At 60.8% G+C, this 21980-nt stretch overlaps 1 protein-coding gene across 1 annotated transcript; it reads right to left on the reverse strand.

Annotated features, from left to right (window-relative positions):
* Positions 1–3814: 3814 nt before the first annotated feature.
* Positions 3815–20843, reverse strand: ADAM11 (ADAM metallopeptidase domain 11). The gene is made up of 26 exons (XM_061177104.1): positions 20777–20843; positions 20141–20316; positions 12000–12076; positions 11765–11831; positions 10686–10771; positions 10529–10604; positions 10076–10142; positions 9939–10006; positions 9523–9597; positions 9371–9442; positions 8999–9165; positions 8376–8460; positions 8162–8252; positions 7994–8045; positions 7386–7485; positions 7232–7303; positions 7029–7121; positions 6576–6656; positions 5981–6031; positions 5814–5877; positions 5488–5587; positions 5160–5279; positions 4900–5068; positions 4696–4810; positions 4518–4608; positions 3815–3863 (listed from the first exon to the last, which is right to left on the reverse strand). The coding sequence occupies exons 1-26, from the start codon at positions 20841–20843 to the stop codon at positions 3815–3817; spliced, it is 2331 nt and encodes a 776-aa protein (XP_061033087.1).
* Between the last annotated feature and the right edge of the window lie 1137 nt (positions 20844–21980).

Genomic DNA, 21980 nt, shown 5'->3' on the forward strand with positions numbered 1-21980 from the left:
ACCTACAAGGGCCAAGTGCTGAGCCTCCCGAGTCCTCCGCCATGAAGTATCAGCTGTATCTACACATCAGACCGAGTTTGAAGGTCACCACGGGCCCAGAACTGAGAAGGGGTATGCACGGGGATCGGCAGAGTTGAGAGGCAGGAGCAATGAAGTTAAAAGCAGGGTTTCCAGCCCAGAACAGAGAAGAGAGGGCAAACCTAGACTTCCGGTCATGACTGAGGTTTGAGAGCGATTCTTGCCGGGCTGCCTCACCCGTGAACCCAAAGGGAAAAAGCTGACCTTCTGCAGTGGGGGAGTCTGGGGGTAGAGGTTCCAGATGTGCTGGGGGATTGAGATGCCGGAACAGGGTGGGGACCAGGAATTTAGGCCAGCACTGCCCCGAGTCCTACTCTGTCTGCACGTGGAGGTGGTCCTAGGAATCCTGCCCTTCCGGCGGCAGCTTCTAGCTGCTCGCTCTCCCCAGGCCCTTGCCCACTGCAGCTATTTCTTGCTCCCCTTATCTCTTCTCTACCCTTCCCTTCCTTCATGCCTGCCCCAACCTCTCTCATCTTATCTTTCCCCTGAACAGGCAAGACTTTCAGAGCAAGATATCTGCAGGCCCACAACGCTCTGGAGGGGAGGACGGGAGGAAGAAGTCCTTGGCTCAAACTGGGCCCCCTGTGGGGGAGGAGCTCTCAGCCTTGGCCTTGCTCAGCCCCTTCCTGCCCCAGGCACAGTGAGGAAAGAGAAAATTCTCTGCGGGCTCAAGAGCACAGTGCCCTTGGGACCAGATAGCGGTTTTATCCAGCTTTCTGGACTCTCTTGGGAGGTGAGGACAGGCTGCTCTGGCTTCAACCATAAAAGGGAAGTTGGGTCTTCTGCCTGTTGGTAAGATGCTTTCCTAACTCAACTCCCATCTGCTTTGCTGAAGCCAGAGACGGCAGTTATCTTTGTCAGGAGAGCAAGGAAGCGGAAGCGCCAGGCCCTCCACCCAGTCGATGCCTACTTCCTGTCTGGGAATGGAAAACTACGCCCTTTCCTCCCAGCCTCCCAGAGCCCAGTCCTGGGTGCTCCCTTCCCACCTTCAGTGCCCAGTCTTCACACTCCCTCCTGGGCCAGAGAGGACAGGGAAGGGTCCTGGGCCACCGTGCGGTCATTTACAGAAAGGAGAGACACAAGTCGGTGTGAGCTCCATGGAAGCCCCCGGACATGATCTTTAATTGATGTTCCTGTCCCTGCCTCCCCACCCCGAGCCCCAGATGACATATTTACAGGATGCTGTATGGAGCCAGTTCCAGGCCCAGGTCAGTGCAGCCTCCACTCCTCCCTGGGCGCTGCCAGGGTGGGCACTGCCAGGGTGGGGCAGGAGGATGCAGACAGCTGGGAGCCAGGTGGACTGGTCACAGGAAGTCTTGTGTTCTCCACATGCCCACCCCCACCCCCATGTGCACGCACACACAGACATGCCTGTGTGTGCAGAGGTATTCAGACTTGTGTGGAGATGTGGATCCAAATGCTTGTGCCAGATGCATCGCCACCTGTGTGCACGTGCGTACCACCGGAGGATGCCTTAAGGTACCGCAGCAATAGTGCAAAACCCGGCCCTTAGCCTCCTGCCCCTGCCTCAGTTTGTATGGCTGGTGGGGCAGTACTGGCCAGAGGGGTACCCCATCCACCCCCCTCACTTGGGCAGTGCCAGCTGGAGCTCAGTATCAAGGACCCCACTGCAGCTGCATCCGGCCACCTTAAAGGGTGTCAGTGGGCCTCAGTCCCCAGTTTGCCCTGAGGGGTGGTGCAAATAAACAGGGAGCCATTTCTTCCATGATTCCTCCTCAAAGATGCCTCAGGGGGAGGCAGCTCAAAGGTCCTGGGGTGTTCAGAAACCCCTGCTGGTCTGGATGGGGGTATCCCTGGGAAGAGGGGCTCCGTTCATTTGTGGCTTTCCTCCAGAAGGTAGCTTGCCCCCCAGCTTGCCCCTGCCGGCTGGTTTTCAGCAGTTAAGGAGCCCGCTCCTCTGTCCCAAGCGAGGGTCATGAGGAAAGGCCCTGGGCAGGACTGTGTTTGTGGGGGGACTGAGGAATTCTGCCAGCCTCGGTCTCGGGCTCAGCTGCAGTGGGGATCACAGGACTAATGGGGAAACCGACTGTAAACTTACTACTCTGCGCTGGAGTGGGGTTAGGGAGCAGAATGGGTTTGACGGGGACTTGAGGACTTTTCTAGAAGCTGAGGATCAAACATGAGACTTGCCTTTTCCTACTTCCTCTTGCACATCACAGGCAGAGCCCCTAACCCTCCAGGCACTGGGCCACCCCTGGCCTTCCCGCCTTGGGAGAGTGCTCCCTGGGAAGATGGCCCAGCCTGGAACCTCCAGGCCACGCCAGGGGGCACCTAAACCCTGAGTCAGAATCACCCTTCTTGAAAGGGGGAAGGTGCCATGTTATTTTAGGGACTGTATTTTCTAGGACCGTCCCCCCAATACATGTGTCCTGGCAGGGACAGCAGGACGGTTGTTTTGGAATTGAAGACAATCTGGGACATGTGGTTGCCGTACCCATAACCTAGGCCTTGGGCACGGAACAGGCAGCTTTGGTTTGAATCAGCACTCGTACTTCTCTCCAAGCTCAGCAGGGCTGGGCGGAGGGGGCAAGCAGGGATGCCAGGCCCCTGCCTGGCTTGGGGACGACGTCTGTGTTCAGTGAGAAGATTCCAGGTGTGACCATCCCGGGGGAGGGATGGGGGGGATAGTCAGACCTCAGCTCCTCCAGTCCTTCCTGAAAATGTCAAAACATCCCCACAACTGCCCTGGCCCCAGCACCCCCAAAGTTACATTCATCAGTTGAGATTCAGTTAAAAAAAAAAAAAAAAAATGTAGATGTCAGCCCTCTCCCCCTAGGTCCCAGAGAGCTTAAACCCTGCCTGGTCCCAGCTGCCTGGTTTTGAGGAGGGGCCATCCCAGGCCACGCCCACTGGTGGCTGCCTGCCCCACTGGGGCACCCCTCTAGCCCTCCCCCCGCCCAACTTGAGCTGTGGCAATCTGTGATGATGGAAGGTACATTCACACAGGGAGAGTTGGTGTGCAAGGCCAAAGCTGCATGAGGTGGGGTGGGGGACCATGGGGGAAATGCCCTCCAGGCCTGGTCCACGCTGGTGGTGTGAGGGCAGGGCCACAACCCGGCCCCAAGCCCCTGTAGGGCCAGGAGTTGAAGGGCTGAGCCCGGAAGACATTTGCACGATGCCTCCCTCCGTGGCTGGGCGGGGGCAGCCTCCTGGTTCAGGGCCGAGATGGTGGACGCCAGGCTCGGAGGGAGGGGGAGGGCACTTAGGCCCCTCCAGACCTGGAATGGAGAGGGGGCATCAGGGGAGGATATAAGGCAGGGCCCAGAAGGAGAGCCCTCGAGCTGGGCCCCGGGAGGTCAGTGCTGGGCCCTGGAGGCGGCAAGTCACAGGCTGGCCAGGGAGGGGATCTGGCGGGAGGTCAGACAGCGGTGACATGAAAGACAAAACAGATGGGACGCAGAGGTAGGCTCCCTTCCCAGGGGTTGGGGCCTGTGTGGGCGGGGGCACAGCTCCAGGGTCCACGGGGCCAGAGGTGGTCTGGCCGTAGTAAGGGCAGGAGTTAAACGACCAAGGCCTGAGGGGGTGGGTGGACTGGAGGAGGGGGCAAGGGGCAAGTTGAGGACTCTTCCTGGAGCGGGTGGGGTTCTCCCACCCCCGTAGTGACGGCAGTGACAGCAAGGGTGGAGGAACCAGCCCCAGCTCCCCAGCCACAGAATGCGAGGTGACGAATGAGATGGAGGAGACAGGGACAGCGGGAGGGATGACGTGGCCGGCGTCACACTGCCCCCTGCTGGGTCGGGTCATACCTTCCTCGGCGGATGTTTCTTCAGGAGCCAAGGAGAGGACAGGCAGAGAAAGGAAAAGGAGCCATCTGTGACCTTCTCCTTCTCCCAGGGAGGGGCCTTCTGGCTCCCGGGAGACTCTTTGCCCCAGAGATGGGCCAGGGGTCCCGGGACCTAGACGCTAATGACAGGCCCAGGGAGAGCTACCAGGAATACCTACTGAACTTGGGTCCTGGGTTTGAGTCCTGACTGCAACTAACTCACCGCATGACCCTGGGCCTCAGGTCCTCCTCTGTACACTCAGGGGTTAGACCAGCTCGAGGGCCCCGGACACGGGTGCCCACAGAGCACCGTAGGCTGGGTGGGGCCTGGGGACTGAGGACTCAGGCAGCCCCCTGCTCAGCTCCACTCTGTGGCCAGGCTGGGATGCACTGAAGCATAGGGAGCCCCCATCTTCTCATGTTTCAAGAGAAGCTGGAAATCAGGATTCTTAATGTAAAATCTCCTGATTTTTTAAATGTGAGCAACCAATTTTTTTAAATGTTAAGACAAGACACTGTGGGCTGGCTTGGATTGTGATAGGCGAGCTCCAGTTTGGCTAACCTCTCAGGGAGGCCCCCTCAACTCCAACAGCCTGGGGTTCTGATAACCCCAGAGGATGCCGGGGGTGGGGCAGGGGCCGTGTGTGTATCTTACTTAAATCCCCAGCCCGTGCCGCCCAGGACGATGGCTGCAACCAGGACAGCCCCGGCGATGGAGCCGATGATGATGTTGGTGCCGCTGGGACCTAGGGAGGAGGGCAGGGCTCAGTTGGCAGGGACAGTCATGGAGGACAGGAAGGATGGAGCCCCACCCTGGCCAGCTCCAGCCTCACCCTTATATCTCTCCGTCTCCCCTGTGGGCAGAGACGTGGGCAGGGGGTTGTGGATACTGCAGTCCTTGCCCGTCCAGTCTGGCTGACAGATGCATTTCCCTTCATTGCTGCAGACCTAGAGGTGGGGTGGGGCCAGTAGAGGTGAGCAGGGCCCTGTCCCCACTTGTAAGCCCTTCCCCTGATCCCTGACCTCCAGGCACCCACCCCGTGGTGGGAGCAGATCTGGTGCTCCCCGCTGCCAGGGCAGGTGCTGAAGTTGAAGGCAGAGGCTGGCAGGCAGCGATGGTCCAGGCACAGCATGTTGGGCCCGCAGGCTGTGCCGTCCTCTACGTAGCTCAGGTCTGAACCATCGGCCAGCTGCACATGGCCACCCCTGGGGAAACATCACAGCTGACCTCTGCCCTTGCCCCCGACCCCATCACGGCTGCAACCTCCCCTTCCCCAGCCATGGTCCCAGCCCACACCTGCAGTCCAGCTCCTTGCCCTGGTGGTAGAAGGTGACGCTGCTGATGTCTCCCCCTAAGTCCCCCAGCCGAGGAGCTCCAGAAATGTTGACACAGAGGAGGAAGCCACAGAGCACATCCCTGTTGGGGTAGTGTGGAGACAGTGGGCCCCAAGTCTGACCTCAGACCCAACAACTGACCTCGTATCTGCCCTCTCCCCATCCCCTGATTTTTCACATAGTCTCCCACTGGGACTCATAGCCCGCCCCATCTCTGAAAAAACCCTGCCCAGCCCCAGAGCCCCAGCCCCAAAACTGGGGAAGCCCAACCAGGAGCTTTGACTACTCACTGTTTATTGCACTGGACCCAGCCTGACCCCTTGCGCCCACAGTTCCCACGTTCTGTCCCCTCCACGTTCAGCTTCTCGTAACAGAAGCGATCAGCAGCCGCTGTAGGGAGATGATGTCAGGCATCACCCCACCCACTCCAGAACCCACCTGGGACCTCAGGCCTGCACCTCCAACACTGGCCTGACCCCAAGTCCAGCTGGGTCCCTGAGATCCTGGGGAGCCGCACATCTGGTGGAAGGCATTTCAGCCAGAGCCTGCCCCCGCTCCAGCCTCTCAATTCCAGGTACTCCACAGTCCCCTCTCCCATCTCCAGCCAAAGACTCACCATGGCCCCAAAGGGCCTGGCACTGCCGGTCCCGGGTTTTGCAGCGACCTCCGTAGCAGCGGCCCTGAGGGACAGACAGGAGACAAGGGACACAGACACTGAGGACAAGACAAGAGACTGCACTGAGCCAGAGACCCAGAGGGGGCGGAACCTCCACCCCATCATACCTGTTCGTGATCACAGTAGTAACCATCCAGCTTGTGCAGGTTGGGGGGACACTGCGGAGAAAGGGGCTGGACTGAGTAGAGCTGACCCAGGACTGGGAGCTGAGGTCGGCCCCAGGGAAGAATAAAGGGGTGCCAAAGGCCCACCAGGTGGGGGCTCAGGTCACAGGGCTCCTCCAGGTCAAGGACAAGAGGAGGGAACTCAGACCACATGGATTGGCAGGTCCCATAGCTTCTCCAGTCTCCCTCAGTTTCCTGCACCTCCTTCACAGGGCTGGGAAGACTAAATGCCTGGTATGTAATAAGTACTTAGAGGTTAAATAATATTATTATCCACTGTGATCCCTAGTAGACACCAGGCACTGCGCCAGGCACTGGGAACACCAGCCAAACTATAAATACTGGTTCAACGATTGGAGGAGCAAAGCCAGAAGGCATGAAGAACTCCTTTCTCAGATGAGAAACTGAGGCTGATCAGCGGCGGCGACTACAGCAGCGGAGAGGAGGGGCGCGCAGAACAGTCACCCAGCAGAGCCAAACGGATAGGGATAGTGGTTGCCTCGCTCGGGACTCCGCAGGGCGGCCGGGACGGACGGACCTGGCTCGAGTCCCCGGTGCAGGTCTCCGCGACGTCGCATTCGTTCACGGCCTCTCGACAGGACACACCCCGCGGCTCGTACTAGGGAAGGGATGCATTGCGGGGCTCAAGCAAGAACCACTGACCCCTCGTCTTCCCGCCTCCTCGGCCCGGTCCCTGCCCGCTCCCTGCCCACTCAGCACCGCCCCCAGGTCCGTTCACGGCTCCGCCCACCCCGCTACTTCTCAGCAGATGCTCCGCCCCACTCCCCGTAGCTCCGCCTTCAACAGAACGGAGAGGGCCGCACGCCCAGCTCCTCCCTCCCCATTGGCGCTTTCTTCGCGTCAAGCCCCGCCCCTACAGATTTGCCTCCAGCGGCTCCTCCTCCTCAAGTCCCGCCCCCTATCTGGACGTCCGCAGCCCAGTCCCTCCCGGTCCCCGCTCCTTCCCGTCCCAGCGGCGGGTCCCCCTCACCTTGCAGCGGCGACAGCAGAGCCCGTCGCTGCACATGGCGTCGTGAGTCAGGGTGCATTTCTTGCAACAGTTCCCGCCCGCGCGGCTGCACTCCTGAGGGACGCAGGGAGAAGGGCGAGCCCTGACCCTCCCCACCCAGACCCTCCCTCGCACTCACCCCTGTGTTCCCCGCCCCCCACCTGGCACCAGCACCAGTCTCGCACCTGCACCGAGCCGCAGTCGCACTCCTCCCCCGCCTCCACGAAGCCGTTCCCGCACTCAGGCGGGTCCAGGAGCTGGACGGGGAAGGGGTGTCGGGAGTCTGGCCGGGACCCTGCCCAAGCCCCGCTCCCACGTTCCCAGCCCTGGGGCTGGTACCTTGAGGGGCTTGTTGAAGAGGCAGCTCCCGCCGCCCTCCTGCAGAAACTGGTTATACTCGTCGATGCTACAGCGCGAGAACTTGCGGGGTAGGTAGAACCTGGGTAGGGATGAGGGGACCGTGCCGCTAAGTCCCCGCCAGCCCACTGTCTCGCCCCTTCTCAAGATTGGGATGGGGTGCACCGGCGGACTCGGTCACCATCTCGAGGAGGCTGAAGATCTATGTGCCTGGACACTGCATGAGAATCCTCCTGCCTGCCCATCAAGGGGGAGTGGGCAGGGGACGCCGCTCCTGGTTTCTCCCCGAAACCTCAGGACTCCGGGAGTCGGAGGTTTGTGCGCCAAGGAGGGAAGGTGCCTCCAAATGAGGCTTTGGCGGCGCCCAGTGGCGACAGTGCGCACTACAAGCCTGAACAATTTGGGCGTCCTGCTGGGGAATATGCGTCTCCCTATGCAGTGTCCACAGACAGCTGCGCTTCCTGGAATTCTGAGTGGTCCCGAGAGATAACTCGGTCTCTTGAGGCCACCAGGTCCAGAATGTCACCCAGTGCTCGCTCTGAGACTCCCTTTGCCCAAGATCCTCCCCCATTTTGTCCCCAAGAACTCACCCAGTGTCCTCCATGATGCAACCCAGCCAGTTGTCCGGACATTTGCAGTCCCCTGAGAGGTGAGCCAGGTGAATATAAGGGAGGGTGAAGAACCGCCCCCCTCCCGTGGACACCCTCTTCACCTCTAGAGTGTGGGTCTGGGCGGGGTGTGAGGGTCTTCACTGATACCTGCCGAGCTCCGGTGTTTATTCCACATCATGCCCAGGTTCTGCCCCAGCGTCTGGGCCAAGGTCACCGCCATGGCCCCCATGTTGTCATACTTGGGGTGAGGAAGATGGAGCACAAAGATGTCTACATCCCTCCCAAAGGCACAGGGCTCATGCCCTTCGCAGCCCCTCTCCTTCCCACCCCGCACCCCAGCCACGCCCCCCACACTGCTCACCTCGTTCACACCCCCACCCCTGGACAGCGAGCAGATGCCCCCCACGTAGGCAGCGCCACTGCTGGTGCTCTGGAAAGTTCTGCCCCTGGAAGGGAGAGGCTTGTCAGGAGAACCCACTGCCTTCCCCGTGGTGGCTCCCCTGGGCTCTGATGGGGAGACAGGTGAGCCCCCCCTCCATGAGGAGGTGAGTTCTGCCCTTCATGTCAGTCTGTGTGACCTCAGGCAATCCCCTTCCCTTCTTTGGGTTCATTTGCCCTTAAGCCAAATGAGGGATTCCTAATAGATCATCTCTAACTGCAAGGACCTTTTATCAGATTTTTTTCCCCTACCAGGGCATTGGAAGGGATGCCCTGAGGAAGGGATGCTGGGACCATTTGAAAGGGGAAGAGGGGACGAAGGGGAGGTTATGGGCAGAGGAAGACCACCGGTGGTAGGGAAAAGGGGCCTGAGCCTAAGATGCAGGGGAAGATGCCCAGCCACTGCTGCAAATGGCTGAGAGTAGGTACAAGGGGAGCCCAGTCCCCACACCCTGCAAGCGCGCCTGGCCTAGAGCCATGTTCAGTAACCCTGTGCACCGCAGCCACCAGCAGAGGCTGGCAGGGTTCATGGGGTGGGGGACTCACGAGAAGAGGTGGGTGGCATCACTGGGCTCAGGCAGGCCCTCCCGCCGGTAGACCATGAGACGGGCCAGGGTCTCCAGGAGGTCATCCTGCACCTGGATCTTGTCCCCATCTGCCCACGTTTCCATGGCAACCAGCACGATGCGGGTATTGAGCTGTTCCTTGTACATCTGGGCCAGGAGGGGAGAAGATGAGGAGGGGGCTGGAGGGTGGGAGTGGGTGTGGGGGAACAGGGCTGGAGGAAGGTCTCAATCTGTCCCTCCAGGAAGTGGGGGTCAGAGGCTGACAGTGTCCTTGAGAGCTCACCCCGAGGATGCGTGCGGTGGCGTGGGGGGTGGGAGGAGAGGGAAGGGAAGGGAAGGGAGGGCTGCTCACCACATCTGCCAGGTTCACCACGGACTTGGCAAAGTTGCTGGTGAGGACCACCGACTGTCGCATCTGCTCAAACTGGGAGAGAAGAGAGTGGGCGGAGGGCGAGTCTGCTTCCAGCCCCTCCTCCCAAAGTCGCTCCCAGCCTGGGACTGTACCAGCTGGTGGTCGTTGATCACAATCAGCTCCACATACTTGGTCTCACTGTGCACTGTAGGGTGGCCCCGGCGGACCTGGGGGGGGAGGTGGGCACTTGGAATCAGTCCCCTCCATGCCTGGCATCGTGGCCAAGCCACAGACAGACTCAAGGGGGGGCTGGACTCCAGCCAGAGACAGTGTCAGCTTCCCACTGGTGCGGGTCCCATCCAGCCTTGGTACCAGGGCAGGCAGCCTCGGTTTGCCTAGACACTAGTGGTAGGGCCTAGGGTGGGCGCTTCCTGCCAGAGGTGGTTCCCTGGCTTCCAGCCACATCAGTCTGAGCCCTCCTTTGCCCCGGCTATGGATGGGGGTGTCCTCCTGCTCCGGGCCACAGCCCGAGGTCTCTGCAGCAGGAGGTCTGTGCGGGCCCCCGTACCTGCCTTTTCCTTCTCAGCCGTGGTCGGTTCGGAGAAGCAGAATGGGCAGGGGCAGCAAACAGGCAGCCTGGGGGGAGGGTGCCGGTGAGGCGGGGCACAGTCGGCCCCCTCCCTAGCCCCATTTTCCCTCCCTTACCTGGTTCCCTGCATCTGAGGGGGGCTGGGAGGAGAGGGGTCCGGTAAATGAGGTGGGGAAGGGGTCCCTGCAATGAGGGGAAATTAGTTCTTGGGGAGGCCGACCAGATCTGCTCTGAGCCCAGTTGCGGGGGAACATCTCCAGCCCTTCCCCCCACCCCACCCCAGAGTGACCCAGAACTGGCCAGAGCTCCCATGTCGGATCTGATCTCCCAGATGCTCAGATTCCGGGGTCAAGACCTGGGGGCACCCTTAGAGATAGGGGCAAAGGACACTGGAGCCTGATGGGAGGTTACTTGGGGGACAGAGGGGACATTGGAGCTGGGGGCACGGGGGAGGGCAGTGAGGCTGAGGTTACCAAGGCAGGAGGATGAGGAGGCAGCAACAGCCACTGCGGTGACAGCCATTGGGACGAGCGTGGCAGGGCTGTCAGAGGGGCCAGGGAGGGGCTCACCTGGAGGGTTTCCCGAGGCCTGGCCACCTCGTAGGGCTCCATGATGTAGGTGAAGTTCCCGTCAGAGAAGACCCCACTGCAGCGAGAGAGACGCAGCTCCCCACCGTCCCCAGGGCTGGAGGCTCATCCCGGCCGCCCTGCCCCTCCCCATACTCACTGCAGACCCTGGCAGGTGGAGAGGGCAGCAAAGGAGTGCGGGTTCCCTCGGAGCCTCCCCTGGTAGTAGCAGTGGTCTCCAGCCCCCTGGGGGAGCAGAGAGCGTGAGTGGACATGCTCCCTTCCCCGCATGAAGGCAGGAGGACGGGTGAGGGCCGCTGAAGCTGCCCCGTGTGCAGGGCTGCGGTCCCTGGATACACCTGGGGATTTGGAGCGGGGCTCTGCTCTGGCTATGCTCCTAATTTGCTCTTTCACCCTGGGCAAGTTCCTAGCCCTCTCTGGGCCTGCTTTACCTCACCTACAACGTGAGGACTTTGGGGCACATCAGTGGCTCTTAACCATGAGTTGGGGCTGGTACAGGGATCACAGACTCATTTGACAAGAATAGCTGACGTTCATATAGCACCTACTGTGTGCCGGGCACCGTTCTAAGCACTTACCAGGGATCAGCTCACTTAATCAGATGAAAGCTATGGACTCACCCCCAACACACACACACCATTTCACACACGGTGTGTTCACAGACGCCACAGCCTCTGTGGACCACCCCTGGACGCATGGTCTGTGGCTGAGGAAATGTGAGCAGCGTGTGTCCTCCTGGCCAGGCTCACAGGTCAGAGGGGACGAACACCCCCTCCCCTCTGCTTCCTGCAGAATTACTTGTGCTCCAGTTACTGAACAGTCTGGAGGGGGAGGGCCGAGGCTATTTATAGACACTCATTCATCTTTGCTTGCACCCCTGGGCCTTCAGGGCTGGGACCCTGGGGTCCCAGGCAGCCCAGAATTCCCAGGGCCTTGGTGCTGAGCAAGAGGGGCATTCCCCCAACCGCCCCCTGCCAGAAGATTCTGGGCATGGAGCAGTGGGGGTCCTGGAATGTCTCCATGCTGGCAGACAGGCTGGCTGGGGGTCAGCCCTCTGGAGCTGGGCGAGGGGAGCTGAGGGCACCATGCCATTCGACAGGCCACCCCGACTCCAATCCTGGAGGGGCCAGGCCCATCCCGAGTGTAGAATATACCCCAGACCCCATCTCCACCGGCCACCTTCATTCCAGCTCCCCATCCCCTTCCAAAGGCACTCACGGTGCTGTGCTGGGTTGGCCCCTCCCGGCTGAAGTGGCGCTCCACATATTGCGAAGAGAGGAGGTGACTGTAACAGACAGAGTGGCAGGAGGAAGGAGCAGGTCACAGTGGGGCTGGGTCCTGTTTGGGTCCCACCACAGCTCAGATCCAGGTGCCCTGCCCCAGCCAGCCAAGCCCAGGCCATGCCTTGCCCGCCCGCCTGCTGCCCTTCCCTCAGACTCAAGGCCACACTCACTGGTTCAGCTCCAGGTCCAGAGTGAAGTTTGAGTTGAAGGCTGGGATGACGAAACTCACCTGGGCCAGGTGGACAGGCTGGGAGAAAAGGGGGGAAGGCAGAAGGGGAGTCAACCTGGGGAGGCCTGAAGGTGGGAACTGGGGGGACTGGGGAAACCCCAGTAAGGGGAGTAGCCCTGGGGAGGGGATGGCCCAGGCCCAGCAGCTGTGGGTACCATTGATCTAGGGGGAAGATGCTTTCCTCCAAGCTCATCTTCCTCCAAGACCCTGTTCCTTTCCTGGGGGGAGAGGCAGGAGCGCGCATCCCGGGGCACAGGCCTCCTGGCTCTCTGGGTGCCAGCCCACCCTCTCTGGTGTAGGTGCCTCCCTGGGGCCAGTCTACGGTAGGGATGGGCAGGGGCAGCTCAGCCTGCCCACTGCCTCACGCCAGGCCCTCCCTGCTGCTGGCAGGGCCACGCTCACCCACAGGTGAACTAAAGGGAGGCCCCGAGAAGTATCACGGGAAAGAGGCAAACAGGAGATGGGGTGCAGTGTGACCCCAGGGCCCTGCTGAAGCAGGCCCCTCCCTTCCTGTCCCCCTACCTTGGCCCTAGCCTCAACTTATGGAGGAGGCCTCGTACGCTGCAGACAGGGGTGGAATGGGTTAGAATTGATTGCAGGGCCCCTGGAAGCTGGGATGATGGGCAAATGCCATCCTGTCAGGAGGAAAGAACTTGGCTCCTCTACCCCCGAGTCCATTGCCCTCTTCCTCACCCAAAGAAGCTCATCTTTGATATTTCAATCCCATGGTTAATTTTTAAACACGGAAGTTTTCCTGATAAATTTTTCAGAGGGGCCTTTGCAGTGGGGCTGGGAGGCTCCAGGTTGTCATGGCAACGTACCAGGCCAGAGCAAGATGGCTGCCCTCCCAGGCCTGGGTGCCCAGCTACTGTAGTGGGTGGGGATTCCAGACCTGACGCTAGTGTTCCTGGAGGGAAAGTGACCCCAAGAGAAGAAGGGGCAGGAGGGTCTGGGCTGAGGAGAAGTCAGCCTTCTCGGCCCCCACGTCCCCACCCCAAGCCTCAGGTCTTACAAAAGATCTCAAAGCACGGGAAGGGCCTGAGAGGGGCTGGGCCTTCTTCTCACCCCGTCCGTTTAAGAAGACTGAAATCCAGATCCCCAGATGAGGGGCCCACCACTGGGCTGTACAGATGTGAGGAAGTTTGTTGGCTGCCTTTCTTTCGGGGGGAGCAGGTTACAAGGTGGAGGGGAGCCCCGATGTCACAAAATTCCAGAGCCTGGTGCTAGTCGGCTTCCTGATCAGCCACCTAGATTTCTAATCTTCATGAGCGCTTGTATGTGCCAGGCACTGTTCTAAATACTTCACAGGTATCATCGTATTTGATCTTCACTACAACCCAGTGGGATAGATGCTAATGTTATCCTCATCTGACATATGGGGAAACTGAGGCACAGAGAGGCTAACTAACGTGCCCATGGTCGTAAGGCTAAGAAGTGGCAGAACTGGGATTCAAGCCTAGGGAATCAGCTTCTAGGGCCTTCTCCCCTCAAAGGTGAGGTAAGATGGAAACGGCCCAGTGTCCATGAGAGGCCCTGGGAGTCAGGGTGAGGTAGGCAGCCCTCTGAGCCCCAAGGACACTGACTCACCCCACCCCAGGCTGACCGAGGCTCCAAGCTCCATCCTGAGCCCCTAGAGCGTCAACCGGATTTGAAATAGAAAGTCAAGGACAAGGAGTCACTGCTTCCCTCTCCCCACCTTGGCCTGGACCATCTCTGCCCTCCCCCTGCCCCTGGGCCTCGACCAGCTCTGTCCCCAATACCCTAACTCCTTGGTCTGGACCATCCCTGCCCTCCCTCTCCCCTCCTGGACTTGGACTAACTCTGCCTTCCCCACCCATCCCTGTCTGGACCACCTCTGCCCTCTCTTGCCCTCAGGTCTGCTCCTGCTTGTTCTTTCTGGCCCCCACCAACAAGCCTCTATCCCGGCCCCTATGCTGGCCACCCAGGAGAGCAGCCTGTCCAGGCCCCTTGCCTTGATCCCGCTCTCTAAAGTTGGTAGCCTCAGGGATAATCCAGCAACCTCTCTGAGCCTCAGATTTTCCCACTGAAAATGGTAAGACGAGCCCAGATGCAAGGCTGCAAGGTTGCCTTGTGTGGTAGACGTTGTCCTGGGCCTGGAGGATTCTGGAAGAGTTGGCCCTGGTGCTTGCAGAGTCTCCCCCACTCAGAAAGTCAGTGAGCTAACCCATCTGGCCTCCCCACTCTCTGTGCAGACCAAGCTGACCCCAACTCAGGGTAAAGCCAGGACCGATGCGGGAGCAGACACCAGGTGGCCTTTGTCCCCACCACTTCCTGCAGCCTGCCGAGGCCTCATCCCTCCCCTTACCTGGCAAGGCCTAACTGTGGGGCTGGGAGGCCCTCTTCCCCAGCAGGACACAGGGTTCAGGCCAGGTAGGATCCTGGGGCAATGCAAGGGCAGCTGCTGGGACTGGGAGACAAGCCCAGGAGGGGTTGGGGGAGCCACCAAAGGCTATGGGAAGAAGAGGAGGGAAAGTAGATAATGGGGCACGTTTGCCTAACCTGGCCCAATGCAGGGGGACTGGGGGGGGACACCCTCTGTCTGCAGGAAGAGAAAGATCAGGCAAAGCCACCTCAGTCCCCAGGACCTCTGTACCCCAGGCGCCTGGGTAGGGAGTTCCTGCTGGCACCAGAGTCTTAACCTCCCCCCCCAACTCACACTCCCAGCCAAGCTTTCAGCCCATGTTCTATCAAAGCCAAACTGCTCCTGGCCTGCTTCCTGCCGGACCTGTCCCTGACCTCTCTCGTTATCCCTCAGTCCCTCCCTCGGGAGCCCCTTCTGTCCCCGACTGCTGCCCTCCTTTGCGCCCAGCTCAGCGCTGCTGGTGACCGGCCGACCGGGCCTCCACCCTGTGCCCCGTGCTTGCCTCTTGCTCCCCGGCCACCGGCTCTCACGTGCTCAGGCTCATTTGATCTCAACCTGCCCGGGCAGTCTGGTGCTCATTTTATAAACGCCAGGGAGGGACACTTGGAGGTGACTGGCCCAGGGCCACGCTGGGGAGGAGCTGGGTCAAGGCTCACCCTCGGGCTGGAGTTCCTGTCTCTCATGGCCGCTGTGACCACCTGGCTGCGGTGACCTCACCCTCCCCTGTCGCCAGCTGGTCCACTCTCCAGGCACCTGCTTGCCCCCCACCAGATATGGGTGTGGAGGCAAGGAGGCAAAATCCCCGCTGAAGTCCCAGAATCACAGATACAGATGCCAGGACTCCACCCCAGACCTACAGAATCACAGTCTCGGGAAGGGGAAGCCTAAAGATCTTTCGGGTTCCCAAACACCCCAGAAAGTCCGAACATCCAGGCGCTACCCCTCAAAGTTACCCTGAATTCCCTCCTCCCGAGCCTCCATCTCCTCCCAGGACCTTCTCCTCCTCACGCTCGTCTGTGACCACAGAGCATGCACCCACCCACCCCACCTGATGGGGCTTTGGCCCCTCTCTATCCCTGGGACCTCAGGCACATCGATTTCTTTGGTCACTGATTCAACTTTTCACAGGGGTGGCCTTTAGTCCCCTGGGGTTCGGGCTACACCCACCTTTTTCCTTGCCCAGGGGCTCAACACTTATGTTGAAGGAAAGGCATCAGAAGGCACGAGTGAGCTGCGTACCCTCTCTGGGCCTCAGTTTCCCCATTGGTAAAATGATGTTGTCATGAGGACTAAATGAAAGCCCTTTTTAATGTGTTATTCTCACAAGGATTAGTAATAATAATAATAAATGAAAAAGGAAGTGTAAATGTTCCAGCTGAACAGTGCTTTGAGGCACTGGAGAAACCGCGTGGGTCGGTGGTGGCAGAGGGGGAGGAGCCAGAGAGGCAGGAGCCCCACCTGGGAGAAATCCCCGCCTTCCCAGCCCTGGTCCCCCAAGATGCGCTGAGCCTCCACTTTTCGGCAGGACAGCGGGAGTCCCAGATAGTGAGAACAGTTGGACCAACTTCCGATAATGGGATTTGACCTAAATGCTTGAGGACAGAGTGACTCCTTACAGGGTCATTAGTCTCTCTGGGGACAGACTCTGGGCAGCTGGGTCCCTCCAGGCAGCCAGGAGGGGTGCTTTGGTGAGGCCAAGCCCACAGGCTAGAGTCTGACTGGGGAGGACTCAAGACTCCTGCCACGTTGCCCCTCCCCCAACCCTGCGCGGAGTCTGACAGGTAACCCCAAATGCCCTGGCTCCTGTTCCTGACACCCAGCCCTCATGCCACACCTGGCCCCGGACACTCAGGAGGCCAGATGTTGAACATCTGCTCTTGCCGGATCCCAGGCAGGACACCTGACACCCATCATCTCCTCTAATCCTCGCAGCAGCCTGGACGAAGTGGAAACTACTGTTACCCCCATCTCACGGATGGGGAAGGTGGGGTTCAGAAGGCTTGCCCAGGTCACTCAGTCAGAAGCAGGGGAGCCGGGACCCACTGAGGTTGTCCCACCCCAAAGCCACAGGTACAGCATTTCAAACGGAAGCTGAGCTTCCTGCATGAACTCTCCCTCTGCCCAACCTCATGGCAGGGCAGAGCTGTGACCTTGGCCCAGGTCGGGTACTAGGGCTCCAGGCACAGACCCTGTGGCTTCCTGCCCGTGACTGCCATCTTGCAAGGGGCTGGGGACTGAGCCTTGCCTAACTGCCCCCGACTCCTCCGCAGCAAGAAAACACGAACACCACAGCACACGCCCTCGGTTAAGGGCTTCCAGGTGGCAAATGCTGGTCTGGGCAGCTCTCACAGGAGCTCAACCCAGTGACTGAGGTCCCCTCTGCCAGCTGACTCCTGGGCCTGGGACCCTCCATCCCCCGGTTCACTAACTCACATCCTGCCCAATCCTCGGTTCCGAAGGAGGCTGGGGTTTTCAGGGGGAGGCACAACCTGCACAGCCGCTTTGTGTGGATTAGAAAAATGGTCCCTTCAGAACACATGCAGCCTCATGAGCCCTCCCATTCATTCAGCCCACTGGCCCGGGCACCCTTGTGCAGTGAACAACCATCCCAACTGTACACTGTGGCCCTGCTTGTTCTTCCGCCTCACACCCAGCTGCAGGCTCCCTGTGATCCCAGGTTTCTACACTTCCAGAAGCTCCCCGACCTTTCGGCCTCAGGCCTAGCCTGTTTCCAAACTGGACAGAAGTGAGATGTTGAGAGCCGTGGCAAAGAGGGCAGAGTCCCCTGGGCCTCTCTTTGCTGTACCCTTGAGCGAGGGGCCGGCATGCACTGGCTGAGAGGGCTGCCCTGGAAATCAATCTTGACCATGCTGCTTAAGTGCTGAGTGACCTGGGGTAGTTACTTCACCTCTCTGTGTCTGTTTCCCCATCTGTGAAATGGGAATAATAATAGCCCCACCTCCTGGAGTTGTGATGCGGATGAAATAAATTAATAACATAGAAAGGTAGAACAGCACCTGCCTCATTGACGGCCCAGTAAATTGTAATTTCTCTAGCTTTGAACTCCTTCCTGGACAGCTTCCCTCTCCCTGGTCCCCCCTCACAAAAGCCAGGAGTCTTTCCCCATCACTACCTCCTGGCAGTGGGTGGGTCTGAGATCAATGTTCTCGTCATCCTGATTTGAGGGATCCGGGCTCAGAAAGGTGCTGGCCCAAGGCCAGAGCAGGTGAGCACCCTGGGTCCCACCATCCCAGCCCTGCCGGCCAGCATGTGCCCCCAAACTTGTCACATGACCCACAGCAAATGGAGATCTTGCTGCTGACCCAAGACCTTGTTTGGCTTGAGATCCCAAATGGGTGCAAGAACTTCAGACAAAACCACACAGCGGCAGGGTGGGACACTTCCTGTTGGGACATTGGGCTCAACGTTGCACGGGCTCCACCATTGGCCCCCGGGGTTCTGAGGCCAGAAGTGCTCCAGGGAGAAATGCCAAGTGGGAGCTAGAGGGGCCTCCTTCCGGTCAGGTGAGAATATTCTGGACGTGTCTTTCTTTCTCCCTTGGTCTTCCTCCACCTTGTGCTGCGGGCGCAGGGGGGGTTGGGAAATGCCCCCCCTGTGCCAAAACCCAGAGAGTGCCTAGAGGCAGAACGGCACTGTGGGAAGAGCCCTGCTCTTGGAGAAAATCACCCCACTGATTAAGATCTCATTGACTCTGGGCAAGTCACTTAATCTCTCTGAGCCGCAGTTTGCTCATCTGCAAAACGGGCAGACAAAAGTTACCCACCTTACGGAGTTGTGAGAATTCCACCCCAGGGGAAACTAGGGTACAGACAAGTCAGGACAATGAGTGAGTCTCATTGGGAGGCTGCAGGGAGGTCCCAGAGAAGGCTCAGTCCCAGAGAGATCCCCACTGGAATCGACCGTGACCACTGCCCCACAGCTCCACAGAAGCTCCACTCCCACCCTCCAGACACCCGGTTGGGCTTATTCAGACTTGGTCACTCACACATGTAACACATGCACACATGCCACCCACTCACCCAGCAGAGCCACACCCAGAGAGACTCCCCCATCCTCTGCATACTCAACCCATCCAGTCCAAGCGCACCCATCCCCATCTCCCCACTGTCACAGGCACCACCATACCTCAGACTCCTGCCCCCACTCTCTCTCTTCAGGAAGGACTAAGCTGAAGGAGCACCCACTCTTCATCCTTCCCTGGCCCCCCAGCTTTCCCTCATCCCTGTCCTCTGACCCCACTGTGGCAGCACCCCATCCTCCAATCTGGACATCCCCTAAAACACCAGTCAGAGTCCCAGCAGCCAGGAACGCAGTCAACTCCCAGCCAACACAGGCTTGGGGTGCACAGTTCACAGGCAGGGGGCCACCAAGGAAGAAAGTCAGACTAAGGGCCAAACCCAGCCAGGACACCCTATCCCTGGCCCTGGGACCATCCCTACTGCCCATCTGCCACCTGCCAGGGAGCCTGGGCAGGCCCCAAAGGCAGCCTCCACCCCCTTCTCCTCCCTCCCAGCCCACCTCCCCCCCCCCCCCCGCCCCTCCCCATCTTCACCGGGCCTGCCGGCTCAGGACCATTAACCACCCCCTCCCCCTCTCCGCACTGCCCTGAGTGATGGTCCATCTATTATGCATGCCGCCTTCCTGCTCCATTCCATTTCCCCGAGTACCCCCGCCCCCCCACCCCGCACCTCCACAGCCCCCTCCACCCCCCCCTAAGGGCTTTTAACCAAGTACATTAGGCAGGGCCAGATGCCAGTCTGACAGATGTCCGCAATGTTAGCCTCCGTTTCCCTGCTTCCTCCCTCTGCCCAGCCCAATTTACCTCCCACCACTCCCAGCTGCCAAAACTTCCCAGACCTTGGTTGTACCCCTCCTCTGAGTCTCTCTCCTCCTCCTATTTCTGCCAGGCCTTTGCCGTCCCGCCCTCGCTGACCCCCTTGGCCTGGCTAACGTTCAGCTTCGAGCTCCTGGAGATCCTAGGCATGCTGAATGAATATTCCATCTGGGTGATTATTATTCACATGATATTAATTAATTATTAATTGCAATTAATCTCCATTCCCAACCTTCCTCAGGGAGGCAGGAGGGGCCTGGCAGCTGAAAGGGACAGTGGGTGAGTGGAGTTGGCATTTGTGAGTGAGCTTGGGGCCTCGAACATTTTCCCAAGGCCCCACCCACAGCGAGAACGGAAAGGAGAACAACAATTTGATCAGGGCACAGGGGGAAACTGAGGCAGAAGCAAGCACTAAGCTGGTCCCCAAAGAAAACCACTGAGGGTGGCTGTGGCGGGCACCCAGGAGCCCTAACCCCTGACTGGCCTCTTAGCTGCTTCTTCCTGCCTCTCACTGCCCTCCCCAAGCCCCATCTGGTGTAGGACGGCTTACTTTGGCAGGAGAGGGGGCTGGCGGAAAGCTGACCAAGGCTGGACTGAGCCCTGGGCCTTCTGGGTCTGCTGAGGGCAGGGGATCCCCACCCTGATGGGAGGGGGCCTGGAGCGGGGCAGGTGGGTGCTCCCACTAGTGGGCTCCAGCACCACCCTGGTAGCCCATTGTACAGAAGGGGAAGCTGCAGGAGCCGGCTGCTGGGGAGGCAGGCACCCAAGCCCTGGCTGCCCCGTGGTCTCCCCTGGGCTCTAAGGCCTGCTCCAGCCCCCTGGCCTCACTGCCAGCCCCACTCACCGGGCCACCAGGAGGCTCCTGGCGGACCCTGGTGTCCAACTGCTGCTTTCGGACCTCTCCCCCGGAGCTCTCCCCCACCAGACGGCTGGGCTCTGTGACCTCCGGGGCTTCCGGGCCCCCCAACGGGGGAGAGACCCTCCAGCGCAGAGCTCCGGCGGGACCCCGGGTCCCCACACCTGGGGAGAAAAGGCCATAGCTGCAGACAGATGCCCACCGTGGGGCAAGAAACGGGAATGGGGTGGGTACGGCACGCCCATCCCCCACTCTGATGTGGCCCCTGGAACCCTGGGGGGATCTGGGTGGGAGGATCTGCTGCCCTGCAGAGGGAAGAACCCGATGGGGAGGGGGCCAGGAGCTGCACTCCAGCCCGACCGTCACGACTGCCCCCCCACCAAAGCCTCAGAGACCTGCAGAGTCCGCCGGCCGGCGGCAGGGGGCTGGCCGCGGTGGGGGGCAGATGTGGACAGGTGGGTGCACGCACCCTCCCTCCCTCCCCCCCACTACGCCCTCCCGCGCTCTGGACCGGCTGTCACCCCGAGCACTGCAGGAAAACGTGGCTGCAGGAGAAACCGCCGCAAAATCCGGGGCGGGGGCAGGGAGGGGGCGCCGAGGCCGGGCCGGGCGGGGGTCACTCACCGGGCGGCAGGAGCAGCGGCAGCAGCAGCAGCAGCGCCGCGAACGCCCAGCGCCGCAGCCGCCTCATGGCTCGCTCATAATCCTCCGGGTCCGGGGGCTGCGGCGGCGAGCTGCGCGGCGCGGGCGGGAGGAAGGGCGGGCGGGGAGGCGCGGGCTGCGGGAGCCGCGGGCGGGGGCGCCGGGCAGTCGGGAGAGGGGCGGGCGGGGGGCGCGGGCCGGCGGCGGCGGCGGCGGCGGCAGGGAGGACGCCCGGCTCAGCGCGCTCCGGCCGCGGCCATCCCAGCGGGGCGGCGGGCCGGGTTAAGAGCCGAGCGGCGAGCACGTGAGCCGAGGGCCCGCCCCCGCCCCCCGCGACCCCCCCACCCCCCCCCACCCCCAGCCAGGCAGGGCCGGGGCCGCCGCGACGGGAGGACAAAAGAGGCGCCGCCCGGGACCAGCCTTCCCGCCCCTCCTCGGCCCCCTCGGCAGGTGCAGGGCTGGGCGCACGCGGTGTCCACCTCGCGATCCCCTCCTCGGCTGCCCTTGCTTGGGGAGCTCCGAGGACCCGTCGATTCATAGGGGGAGGGAGGCAGGGTACAGAGGGACCCCCGGGCTCTGATCTGGTGACGGCCCTTCTGGGGACCCGCGCGATCCAGGTGCGGGGGCGTGGCTGCTCCGCCTGGGGTCACCCCTCTGGCTTCGTACCCGGGAGAGGGCTTCCCTGGACCCAGCCCCCAGAGCCCTGCTCCACTGAAGGCTATTGGAGCTGGGAAGGCTGAGGCCCCAGGGATGGAAGCGAAGGGCAGGGGCTCTTGTGGCCAACCCGACTCGGTGCCTCTGGGATCTCTCCCGGTGGAGCAGGGCACTGCTGGGTCCTCTCAAACGCTTGGGCCAGACCCCTTTCCATCCAGCAGCCTCCTTCTCTGGGCGAATGATGCCCTTGCCTCCAGGAGGGCTTCAGGCATTGCTGTCACCAGGGGGGCCTCCCCTCACTGGGCTGAGTCCCTCACACAGGGCACCCCAATTCTTTCCCCTTCCCCTAAATATGTAAGCTAGCCAGGTAATTTACATGAGGTTAGCATGTCCAATTTCTGTCCCTCCCTTGCCAGCCCACATCTTTGAGGAGCAGAAGATACCTCTGCAGCCCCAGCCTCCCCTCTCTTGCCAAACTAGGTTGCCCTGTCTATAGACCATCTGGCCTCCCAACCTACCTCCCCAGCTGTGC

This window comes from Eubalaena glacialis, chromosome 19 (assembly GCF_028564815.1).
Source record: "Eubalaena glacialis isolate mEubGla1 chromosome 19, mEubGla1.1.hap2.+ XY, whole genome shotgun sequence".
NCBI lineage: Eukaryota > Metazoa > Chordata > Mammalia > Artiodactyla > Balaenidae > Eubalaena > Eubalaena glacialis.

Coding starts and splice junctions, on each gene's coding strand:
- ADAM11 (XM_061177104.1), bottom strand. CDS start 20,843: ATGAGGCGGCTGCGGCGCTGGGCGTTCGCGGCGCTGCTGCTGCTGCTG. Junction 9,443..9,522: donor TGATCAACGACCACCAGCTG/GTACAGTCCCAG, acceptor CTTCTCTCCCAG/TTTGAGCAGATGCGACAGTC. Junction 4,811..4,899: donor AGATCTGCTCCCACCACGGG/GTGGGTGCCTGG, acceptor CCCCACCTCTAG/GTCTGCAGCAATGAAGGGAA.